Source organism: Bactrocera neohumeralis, chromosome 6 (genome assembly GCF_024586455.1).
Source record: "Bactrocera neohumeralis isolate Rockhampton chromosome 6, APGP_CSIRO_Bneo_wtdbg2-racon-allhic-juicebox.fasta_v2, whole genome shotgun sequence".
NCBI lineage: Eukaryota > Metazoa > Arthropoda > Insecta > Diptera > Tephritidae > Bactrocera > Bactrocera neohumeralis.
The window spans coordinates 12,211,933-12,225,085 of record NC_065923.1 but is presented as its reverse complement, the minus strand read 5'-3'; the positions used below and the strand labels follow the sequence as shown (position 1 = coordinate 12,225,085).

General features: G+C 36.0%; 1 protein-coding gene across 2 annotated transcripts in view; it reads right to left on the bottom strand.

Annotated features, from left to right (window-relative positions):
- The window catches only part of LOC126761536 (uncharacterized), a 337,590-nt gene that overhangs the window by 41,438 nt on the left and 282,999 nt on the right, over positions 1-13,153 (bottom strand). For both annotated transcript variants that reach the window (XM_050477831.1, XM_050477832.1), the window contains exon 4: positions 372-474. In XM_050477831.1, the coding sequence (XP_050333788.1) occupies positions 372-474 (103 nt within the window). The remainder of the gene's footprint in view (positions 1-371; positions 475-13,153) is intronic.

Genomic DNA, 13,153 nt, shown 5'->3' with positions numbered 1-13,153 from the left:
GTTGCTCGTGTTAATTTCATTTCCATTATTAGCACATAACTGCGATGCCATATGCCGTTCGTATGTATGTGTGTGTGTGTTTATGTGATATCATCTCTCAGCTGACTAATTGACTCACTGGTTGGCTGCTTGCATTGCTCGCATTTTACAAAGCTTCATATGTGTATGTATGTGTGTCTCACGCCTCAGCTCACTAATTTTCACGCTGCTACATATTCACTTTAATTGAATTATAAAAAGGCGCCTACCTGTTGACGAGTTTGTCGTTTAAGTCTTTCGTTTTATGGCTTAATTAACTCACATTGCCATTGTTTGTATGTTTGTGTGTGTATATAATATGAAATAAAGTTTAAAGTGTAATTGTGACTCACCTTCTACACCTTAGAACTATGACCATTACAATAGCACCTATAAGAGCTGATATGATTGAAACTATGATTAAGGTGAACGCCCAACCCAGTTCGCCGGCGTGATCTGCAAATAAAGTAATAGCAAAATAGCGGTTAATTAATTCCGGCAAGAGTTTATTTAATTTCAAGTGAAAAGTAATTACAATATTTGAAATTTTTTGTGGTAATTGGTAGCTATTGTATTAAATAAACTGATGAAACTGTAAAAAAATTATATATTATATTATTTTATGTTCTTGCAACATGTTGCTATAAAGTATAATAGCAAAACTATCACCGCCTTTAAAGGTTTAGAATGAAGAGACAAGTGGAAATCCGATTGACTGTCTGTCTGTCTGTTTTTTCGTCCGTCCGTGCTAGCTGTAACTTGAGTAAAAATCATGTATCTTGATGAAACTTGGAACACATGTTCCTTAAGAAAAATTAAAGCGATGGCGTGGTTGGGCCTAATCGGATCACTGCCACGCCTTCAAAACGCCATTAAAGCAAAACCTATAAAGTAAAACATTATTCAAGCCCAACAAAAATTGTTCAAGCCAACTGCTCTAGGTACACAATATTTGGATCCCACATAAAAATTTTCGAACTTCCAAGTGACTTTATACCGCAGTTTATATATATAACCGATTGACTTTGAATTATCTTCTTCTTAGAAAATAATCTGTACCAATAATAAGCTTCGTATAAATGTTAAATATATACTATATATTGTATATTGAAAGAAAAAAAATATAAAACATCACAGGTTTTGAATTATCGCAGCATATTTCTCTCTATCTCTCGCCACATCTATAAGGTTGCCAATGTCCATACGAAAAGCCAATACTTCCAATTTTTCCGATAATTATTTGTCGCTCATACAGAGTGCCTCATAATATGTAGGCTGCTTTTCTTTGTTTTATAGTCCTTAACAACTCTCTATTGCGACTCTTCTCAAAACTTCACTGTTTGATCTGTCCATGGGATTTTAGGATTCTTCTAATAAGCCATAGCTCGAAAGACTCTAGCTTCATATCTGTGAGAGTAAGTTTCCATCGCATAGAGGAGCACTGACCAAACATAACATTTTGCCTGGCTACATAAAATATTTTCATTGACTTGAAATTTTTAACTCTTTCGATTGGACTGTTATTAATCATGAGGTGTGTGTGTCAACTTCGTCTTGTTTATGTTGATACGTATCTAGAATATATCTTGCCAAATAAAAAGTTTTCCATACAAGAACTTCCTTCCGATCGTACAGTTTGTACGGCAGCTATATGCTATAGTTAAGCGATCTGAACAATTTCTTCGGATACTACATTGTTGCCTTAGAAAATAACCTGTGCCAACTTTCGTGAAGACACCACGTCAAATGTGAAAGCTTTCCATACAAGAACTTGATTCCGATCGTTCAGTTTGTATGGCAGCTATATGTTACAGTGGTCCGATATCGGCAGTTCCGACAAATGAGCAGCTTCTTGAAGAGAAAAAGACGTTTGTAAAATTTCAAAACGATATCTTAAAAACTGAGGGACTAGTTCGTATATATAAGACAGACGGACGGACGGACAGACGGACATGGCTAAATCGACTCAGCTCAACATACTGATCATTTATATATATACTTTATAGGGTCTCCGACGCCTCCTTCTGGGGCTTACAAACTTCGCGACAAACTTAATATACCCTGTTCAAGAAGGAGAAATAACTGGAAGAAAATAAATTAATTGATATTCTTCTTGACCAAAAATTGCAAATTATTTCGGAACTCAATAATTGCCACTAACTTCCGTCTTTGTAATGTAATTTTAATAATTTAAACTATCAAATCCTGTAAATTTAGCCAAAAGTATTATAGTAAATAGACAGAAGCTTAAAATCGAGCAGCTCATTAGTAGGCAAATTAGTTAAAAAAGTCTGTGAAATCCGACAATAAAGCTGTCTTGATTTGTCGTTTCCCACTGACCAGATAAATAATTTATGCGGCAACAAAATATGCATTCGTTTTAATGGCATAAAATAGTAACCAAATGTCAGACAGCAACAAATGCGAAGAGAAAGGAAGACGCCTATTGCTGACACTCTGGTCAGCTATTCGGTCTCCCAAGAGCTAAGAATGAATACACTAATTTGCACACAAAGAAAATTCATTGCTGCATCAGAGCGATTTGCTTTGGGGTTTCTTCGCTCTTCGCAAAAAATTTCACTGATTTAACGAGAGTTTATTTGTTTATTCGCAAAATGAACATAGGTGTATAATGTTTCTTGTAAAGTACCACGCCCACTTGCTTCCGTCTTCCAACATTTGTTGCTTCATCAGCCATATATATTTGCACTATAATTTCGTTTCAGCTCCTATAATTTCTTGTATTATTATCAATTTGTTCAATTGTTTGAGTTAAAGCATCACGTGGTGTACTTAAGACGTGCCAAATAAATGGTAATTAAGCGTGTATTTGTAATTATAAGTTTGGTCATTGTAAAGGGTGATTCATGGCAAAGGAAAATATTAAAAAAATATTTCTTATAAAATGTTTATATTTTATTGGTTTTTATGAGCTTCCGACATATTCGCTTACTTTTTGTCAACAGCTTTAAGACTGTCTATTAACGTGTTATAGGGGTTTTTTTCAGGTAAAAACAGCATTTTTTCAACAATTTTTTTTCTCATATAAAAAATTAAATATTTTATTAGAATTTTTATTGTTACAAACATACGCTATTAACAAAGAAATTTTGAAATTTGTGAAAAAAAAAATATTTTAAACCCGGTGAGAGCGCGGAAAAAGCATGCGCTCGCGTTAGTAGGTTAACTCCTACTACAGTATCATCTAAAGTGAAAAAATACGTGTTTTAGTTAAAACCTTAATTTAGAACTTGCACGAAAGAAAGAAAAACTCAAAACTGGATTTTTGGCAGACATTTTTACAAAAAAATTAAAATTTCAGTGAAAAATTTCGCGACATTTCTTTTTCAAATAGTTGTAATCGAAAAAAAAAATCATTCTTCCTTAAGAATTGCATCTCAAAGACCTGTGCAAAATTTCATGAAGATCGGGTCAGTAACACCTCAAAAACTGTTGCCTACATTTAGGATTAACTACACTGTTAGTAGTATAGCCTAACTATAATACCAAGCAGTAAATATCGGATACTTTATAGATCAGCCATGTCTGTCGATCTGTATATACGAGTACTAGTCCCTCAATTTTTGAGATATCGATTAGAAATTTTGTACACGTAGTTTTTTTTCCCAGAAGCTGCTCGTTCGTCAGAATTGCCGATGTTGGACCACTATGGCAAATGGCTGCTATATAAACTGACCGATCGAAATCAAGTTCTTTTATTGAAAACTTGCTTATTTGAAAAGATCTCTTTACGACATTTGGAGAGGATTGTTATCTAACGTAATGTTACAATCTCCGAGTATATTATACAGATCCATACACTATAGCATATAGCTCCCACACAAACTGACTGCTCAAAAACAAGATAAAGATCTTTCTTTTCATTTATGCTATGAGAAATGCGCCTGTGAAGAGTATTATAGCTTTGGTGAAGCCGAAGTTGTTGAGTTCTCTTGTTTTTAAAGTTTTACACCCCACAATGCTACGTTATATCCTGAAAAATGAAGTTGGCAGTATCAATGAATGGATCACCCTGTTTTCCCCGTAATTACGTACCTTAGGATATGCTGGCCTACAAATTTTAACTACTCTCCTTTTCATAAGCAATAAATGGCGGTCATTGTCTTAAATTTTGTTGTATGCTTGCTAACGGTGTTCTTTGTTTGTGTTGTTGGCGCAACTTTTACTCTTGTTAACAAACTTCCGTTTACGATTTTATCTCATTTCCTGTCCACATAAACAGCGCACAACGAGTGGGAGGAGTTTTACATAGTACTTTATTGATATTATTGTTGTTGTTGTTGTTGTACACTTGCTGGCAAGCACGGCGGACTGGTTTGAACATTTTATTTGCACTTTCTTGCTCGTCGTAAGATGATTTGCGGTTTTGACGCCCCACAAATTTATTTCGTTGTTTTAATAGACACATTGTTGTTGTTGTTATAGCACTTAATGGCTACGCATTGTTGTAAGCGTGTGTATTTTAATTACTTATTTCACCCGTAATTTAACTTTGCGCTCATTCATGCCACTACCAACACTATTTGCTGTGCCGCAAGTTTCTAAGCGCAAACAAAATCGTGCCACACTTGCCACAACTATGTATTTATATGCATACAAACGTAGTACACTCGAAGGCAGCGGCCGCTGACCGTCTGTTAAAAGCGCTCAGCACTTCGGTATCATTAAAAGCGCATAAATATTTGAAGCAAACGATGCGAAAAGACAAAGCTCGAAACCACAGACAACACAGAAGCGACGGCGGGCGGGCGAAAGCGCTCTCTGCCCCACCGCTGTCGTTGCTGCAGTGTCGAAAGGAGGTCACTTCGCTTTCGCTGGCCAATTTATTCGATTTCATTTCGAGCTGCGCGCTTTACTCCTTTCATTTGCCGTCGTCCTTTTGCGCCTTTCGCCTTTTCTCCTTTGCGCTTGATATTTGTTTTTGCCTTATTTATTTATCGAAAACTTTTCAACTAAGCCGACAACAGCCAACATTTGTATGCCTCAAGCCTTTTTGGCAGCGCGCTTTGCGCACGAACTCGGTGGAACAGTGCAACGGTTCAGCAGCGCAGCGGGGTGGGTGCGCAAAAGGGGTAGCCGGCAAAAGGATAACATCAAGCGGTTGAAATGTTTATTGTTTTTTCGACGATTTATAGTTTCGTGTAGATAAATAAGTAAGTAAGTGGTAGGTCCAAAGTCGTCGTCTGCGCCCTGAGTGTGGTCTCTGTGGCTTCATTCAACGACGTTTGCGCGTGTGTTTGTTGTGTGCATTTGTTTGCTTATGTTCCTTTCATCTTAGTGGCGTTTTGTGCCCAAGATTGTCACTTTGTGATAAATGGCGAAACTCAAAGAGTGAATGCGTGCTCGAGTGCGCCTAAGTGAGTGGGTCATAGGGGTTCTTAATTTTGATATCAGCGGCAGCAGCGCTCAACAGCTGTGTGTGGCTTAGTGCCGTCTGCTGCGGTGCAAATTGATGATCAACGAAAGTGATATGTTGAAATTAAGTAAGGGAATTGGGGCATAGTGACTAATGCTCCGAGTTCAAGTGCAATCAGTTAGCTTGATAGTTCCATCGATTCACATAAGTATTTGACAGTCAATCGATGTTTTTGCGCAGTTGCTTAATTTTTAGTGTACACATGGTATTTAGTATTAACTACCGGATTTTTAAGTGAAACCCATTTTTGAGTTGCTTTAAACATTAAATTTTTTATCGATTATTCCAACTTATCGATTGTTGTTGTTTCTAAAACCAAATTGGTAATTATTTATAACATAGTTTTTACCCAAATTAGTCATATACATATATAGTTTATACTTTTATCGATTTATCAATTTATCGAATTATCTAATTTATCGATTATTGCTCTGTATTCAAAAGTAATTAACATATATTTTTTTACTAACACTAATTTAGTCCAAATTTTTTATTAAAAAAAATATCGATTGTTTATACTTATCGGTTATCGATGTTTATTTAGTGGAATCATTAATTTGTTTATATTATTATTAAATGTGTTGTTTATCAAAATTAGAGTGTAAAAAATATTTTTTTAAAAACTCTTCAAGAGCTTAATTAGTTATTTTATAAAAAAAATTTTTATCGACAAATATACGTATCGATAATCTTTCTTTATTTAAATTAAATTACTAATTTGTTTATGCAATATATATTTTTATCGAAATCAGCGCCTAAAAAATGTGTTTTAAATCAAATCAAAGGCTAAAACATAAGTTTTCGATTTCACCAGCTTAAAATATTATTATAGGGGAAAGTACTTAATGGAACACCTTCGTTTTCCTTCATGCCTTACTAAGTAGGTAGGTAGGTAGGAAGATGCTAGCCGAGTGCGGTAGACGGATGGTATAGACTGAGATCTTATCTTCCTCCCCTATTATGACCGTTCTCCATTCTCGCCTAGAGGGTATCCCAACCTGGAAGTATCTATTGAAATCCAGCATTGGGAGAATGTAGTCTGACTTATTGACGTTTATACTCAGTAGGTTTAGGATATCACTATGTCCATAGTTCCTCTGACTCCAACCACCCAAAGACTTTATTGCAACAGTAACGATGTTTCCAATCTGAGAACACCGATAAATATATGAACATCGACAAATATATGATTCTAGGGACAAGAGAGTCGGAGGACAGTGAATAAATTTGCGTATTGGGTGCTTACGAGTTCTTTTCGTGTGAGATTTTCTACTTTTGTATTACTTTTCCGATTAATCGAAAATTATATGCTTCAAGACCCTTATAAAGATCTGATGGCTCTTATTAGAAGATTTTCTAGACATGAAATATAAGACTGGAAAAAGAATGACCTTGCGGATAGTTTATCTCGGATCATGAAATGACTGACACACAAGTACATGATTTCATTTTAATATTTCGAGATAAATTTCTAAATATATTCAGTTTTGTAATCACGACTCATCCAACGCTGGTCTCGTACTCAACCACTATGCGACTTCATTATTGCGCTGAAATTGCTTAGCTTCAAGATAGCGTTTTACAATTTTCTTAACACATAATAAAAGCCTCACTTTATCTCTTTCACATACATTTCTGGCGTTCTCCCTTGCTGATCGGGCGCGTTGTGCCACTTTGGCCTACTTAATACGCGCTTACTGTCGCAATTACAATTAAAACGAATTTGCCAGCCAGCAAGATGAAAACATTCAGAGATATAATTAAAGGAAACACCATTACGAAATGAACAAACGAGGCGCCGCCTAAGCCATTTGCCGTTTGTCTGCTTATCTCAGGGGCATTAAGCTGGCGATGGAATTTTTGGCAAGCGAAAGGCGCTTGTGTGGGCAAGCATATTCGGAAGGATTACTTTCAGCGAACAATTCAATAATACACACAGTCAGCAGAAATTTCGAAGTGTAGAAAAGTTATAGATTTTTTTTGTGCCGTTGACAGAAATCAGCAGAGCAATTGAGGGCAATCAGTGCTGAAAATATTGGAGTGCAAAAAATGAAAAGTGAAAAAAATTTACAAAAATTCGTAACTAATGAAAACGGTATTTCGCGTGGTAAAGAGTTGATGAAATTGTTAAAGCGCTTATTGGGGTGTGAAAAATCTCATTTAAAATTTCCTACTTCTTGCGAAATCCAATCAGCGACGCGTGTTCGAACTTTTATTTTCGTTTGACTTTAGTTTTGTTTTGTTGGTTGTTTTGGTGGCAAAAGTGCAACCACCAAAAGGCGGCCAAAGGACCAACATGAAGTGTGAAATATTGCCGGCACAGGAACACACACACAAAAATAAACTATTTGAACGTAGCCTTGTAGCAAGCATGCATATGTGTTGGTGCAGCTTACAAATGGTCAACCAGCACTTCCTCTGCAACACACACAAACACTCACACATCACACACACACATCTCTTGGTGCGGCAATTTCATGCTCTAATTCTAGTTTTTACCACAAATTTCTCTCTTGTTTTCCGATGCTGTCGCTCCTGCCGCCGCCGCCGTCGCCAGAGCATTTGCTAACATTTCCATTTAAAGGGCAAATGCAGTTAAGTTTTCGGTGCGAAAATGTCGAAAAGTGAAAGAAGCAGCACAGCCGCTTGGTGCGCAAGGCCAGCAATTGCAACTTGTACAACTTGCAACACCATTAAAGTCGGCCACACAGCCGTGGCCAAATGCAATTTTTGCGGCTTCAATAAAATTGCCAATTGTATACTCGTAACTAACACTGAAGGGCTCCATTTGCTTGTATTCAGTGTGTGTACATGTGTGTGTTTGTCAGTTGCTTACGATGCGCTGATTGTTGCTGATGATGACTCCGATTTGTTGTTGGTCGCTCGTTCCGACTTGCCGGCGCAGTCGATATGGGTGATAGTGGTCCGTTGGTGGTTTCGTGGTCATGAATGAATTTTACGAGTCTCAATAAAAATGAATAGACAATGCAGCTGGTATTATGGACTTGTACTATATGTATGTAAGTATGTTGGTTGTAGTTGTGTGGCAGGCACGATTAAAGGAGACGGCTGGGGATACTACCGGCAATTTTTATAGGCGTTAGTGCAAATAATCGATAGGCAGTGTGTGACCCCACGTGTGTCAGCTGAACGGTGCTCTCAAATTTAATATTGAAAATAGCAGAAAATAATATTTAATCCTTTTTTTAATTTCGACTCTTCATAATTTTAAGATGAAAAACTAATGATTTTGTCTTAAATTAAGCCATCAGTCTAGGTCATCGAAACTGGCATTAAAAATCGAGCTTGAGTATAGAAAGAGATAAGGCAGAGATGAAGAGAGAGAGAGAGATAGGAAGAGGGAGGGAGAAATAGAGAGAGAGAGAGAGAGAAAGAAAAAGGACGTGACCAAAACCGGAAGATATACATTCGTCGAAGTACTGTTTAGGTGACGGAAATTATCGTTTGAGTTCTGAATTTGTATTTCGAGAGCGTTAAAGAAAAAGATAAGAGAGAAATTGAGATGGATAGAGAGAGAAAGCGAGAGAAATAGGAAGAGTGAAAAATAGGGAGAGAGAGAAAAACCAAAACTGGGAGATATATAGTACATTCGTCGAAGTACTACTTAGGTAACGGAACCATTACTCGACGCTTCAATTTGATACTAAAACCAGGAAATTATCATTTTGGTTCTCAATTTGTATATCGGGAATGATAAAGAAACAGATAAGAGAAAAATTGAGGTGGATAAAGAGAGAGAGAGAGAGAGAGTGGGAAAAGCGGCAGATAGAGAAGACGTCTTCTAGGCTCTATTTGAAGATCTAATTTGGTATCAAAAACTAAGCAAGATAGATTAAGAAATACATAAGAGAGGAGTGGAAGGAATATAGAGCAAGACAGAGGAAACCAGAGATAACCATCCGTTGAAGGAATACTTCATTCCTCGACGCCATAATGAGAAATCTGTTATTGTAGCCCAAAATTTATGATAATAGTTCGATAGAGACCAATCTTATAAAGGACTTACACATTAAAATATATGTTTCAAAATTTTGAGTAATATTTAACGAACTGTTGACCACTGTGCAGAGTGCTCACATGCATTTAGGTATGCCAAAACGCCTTCATGTTGCCATTATATGCCATAAATCCTTTTTATGCATACACAACGCTCTCACTTGGTGTCCCAGCTGCCACCCAACCGCCCACAGTTGGCCTCGATTCACTTCGATTGTTTTTGCTGTCGAACGAAATTGCCGCTTAAGCATTAAATGGCCAAAGCAAACTAGTGCATAAGTGCTTGGGAGACTACCAGCATTTGCAGAACGAGTGCGCATTAATTACCTTAAACCTGCTCAACGAGCGCAGCTCAACGAAATTCGCCCCAGCTAGGCCTCAGTTGCTCGTTCAATTAGAACTGGGTGACAATTATAGTCAAGCAGTATTTGTTCGCAACATCAAAGCGGTAACTCATTTGCGCCCACACCAAGTTAATGGATTGTGCGAATACTCACAGACATAATTTTGATAAGCATCTTTGGATTTTTCGCCGGCACCCACACTAACTTCAAGACAATGACAGCCAGCCAGCCAGCCAAGCAAACAGCTAACAACCTACTCAACAATTCTAACGAAACAATTGAAGGCATAACTTTCTGTTTGTTGTATGGTGGCGCGCTTTGAGCTTTGTTCAAACAACTGTTTAATGTACAGCGGAGAACCCACGGCGATTATGTAAGTGTTCTACAGCGAAGCGCTAATATCCTTTGTGTTAACTAACGCACTCTCTGGTTGGCCGCTCACCTCATCTCCAATTCAAAGCGCCGCGGCAAGCTAGCTTAATGTATGTACAAATAAAGACTTCATTTTGATTCAATTTTCTAGCAAATAGTTTTTGTTGTAGCAGCAGAATGTCAAAGTGGGCGTACCAGCGGATGTAGATGTCGCTGATTTGCAGTTGGAGCATTTGCTAACAATTGTAGAAACAGCATCGAAATGTGAAAAACATAAATTAATGATTTGTTTGTTGTAACGATTTGTTTTTGTATTGATTGCTTCACTCTGCAAGCGATGTAAAACGATATCTCCGTAAGAGATGGGTTTGTTAAAGGAGCTATTCACATACTTAAAGCAAATATAGAGGGTGACTTTTAAAGGTTATAGGATATTAATTATATAACAATAATAAATTTTCTATATTTTTGCTTGATGTGATTGAGTTTTTTTATATTTAATGTTTGAGCAAAATTTGGGACATTATCCACTTGAACCCCACTCACCAACATATTGGTCTTCAACTCGCTAACAAAGCGCAAAATTTTGGTCTACATCGTTTTAATTAGGCCGGTACAGTAGCATCGGAATATCATTGATTTGACGGCAGCATTGAGTTTGATAATATTTCCGGATTTAGCCTTTGCTTAGTAAAATGTCAAAGTAGCTCAATATAATAGTACCATAAATGTCAAGCTCATTTGTGTTCATTTTGACCACTTTCCTACCTATCACTCTCAAAAAAGCACCCTTTATATATGTTAGTGGGAATATCATTCTAAATTATATTTATAAGCATATACACATATATTTATACGTAGGTCTGCCCGCGCAAACCAGAGTTTCTAGTCATAATTGAACATTACAGTAAAAATATGCACCGATTTATGTTCACTGATTATAGTGAGAGCTTTGTGCAAAAACAATAACATAAATCTTCCGGGCTTGTAAGGAAGTCTGACATATAGTATATACATACATATGTACATATACTTAGTATATAAGCTTATGCGTTGGTGTAGAGCAGAGCGTTGGCTTGTTACCAAGCAAACATCAGCGTAAATTTCTGTACACTCATACATATATTCATATGAGTTAAATACAGTTTTAGTGTATATAATTACGTAAATGTACACAAGAGTAAGTAAAAACAACTGTAAGCTTCTCAAGCGACATATGTATAAGACCAAAGAGTTTGCAAAGTTTTGTGAAGAAAATGAAAAGAATTATGCATTAATCATTTCTATCGCAAAACTTAATTCTAATCTTCTCTTAAAGGAGATTTTTAGCACAAAATATTTTATCAAGGAACAAGCGAATATTTTTTTCATTTGGTGCTCTAAAAAAATTTGCTTTAAAATAATCAAGCTTCAACCGTTAATATCCTACAAGTTGTTAGGTTTACGAAAAATCGTACGAGACCATTTCGCAGAGCATTGAATTTTCTACAAAATTTATTAAACAAGATGTTTTTTGAAGTAGTTTGAAGCGAGATATTTTATCTGATTATAAGAAAATAGGGAAAAAATTCAAGGCGGAGGACCTTGCCATTACAATTAAGAACTCATACTTGGAGAGATTTTTTAGAAGTGTCTAAAAAGTCATTTTTCAGTAGGAAGTGAAAAAAATATTGGTTTTTGTACAAGTATATAAGTGGGGGTCAATGTAATGACAAAGAAGCACTTGGAAATTGTAATTTAATTCTCCGGGAAAATGATATTTCAAAGAAATGTATTTTGCGAAGTTGGTAGCACTGTCCTTAATTACTATGCCACGATCTGGCAACAAGTTTACTTACAGCAGCTGCTTAAGTCGGTACACCTCAGTAGTGCCTTGCAATTATTACAATGAATAAAAATATCGAACAAAGAATGTGCTTAAAGTTTTGTATTTCTAACCGAATTTCGTGGACTGAATCTTTGCGAATGTTGAGAGAGTTTGAAATCTCTCGTGAGTCCGTTCGAATGATTTTGGTTGATATTTGGGGTACGAAACGCATTCTTGCTCGACTCGTCCCGATAAAGCTGATTTTTTTTTCAAAAATAGTACCGATATCCGATCCCACATTCATTATAACTGCCTATGAGAGATCGGTTTATGAGTTGGGCATGCAATCAAGCCAACAATCCTCGGAATGGAGGGAAAACAACGAGCCGAAACCAAAAAAACCACACCAAAGCCGGATTACTTTGAAGGCGATAAAATAAATATTGATGAATAATTAAATATTTTGTGTCTTTTTTACAATTTCTGGTTACTTTTTTGCCATAATGTAAATATATAAATTATGACAGCATCTTTTATTGTAGATAACATCATTTCTTGTGATGTATAAATACATTTGCTCGATCCTTAAGTAGAGTAAGACGATTTCTGCAGCAGATCAAACACAATCCTTTTCTTCTTCGAAAATTTACGAGTATGATCCGAATGGAAACGATTGACTTTTTCCAACCAAAAATAATAATTATATGTGATATCAGTATTGATTTTCAGTTTTTTCAGATGAAGAACTGGATTATATTTCATACTATTTGGTTTGAGAAATTCCCAAAAATGAGTTCAAACGCAGAAAGCGTACAATCGATATTTTTCAAGAAACACCATTAGGTATAAATAAAATTTTTTCGACCTTTAAGGTTGCATAACTTATTTGCTGAAAATATCAAAAGAAGATTGTTCCTGAATCATTTTACGGCAGGTAAAATTAATCAACTAAAATTGATCACTCCCTAGGTGGTGATATGATTGCAATTTTTCAAATCTATATTTTCCAATATTTTTGATTTCGTTCTTAACAAAACAACAAAATCTATATTTTTAGTAAATATGTATTGTTTTTAATGTACTATTAATGGAATTGAATAATCGAGCAATCCTTAGTGAAAAATTTTCAGAGCAAAAGCTTTCGTCTTCTAGAAAAAG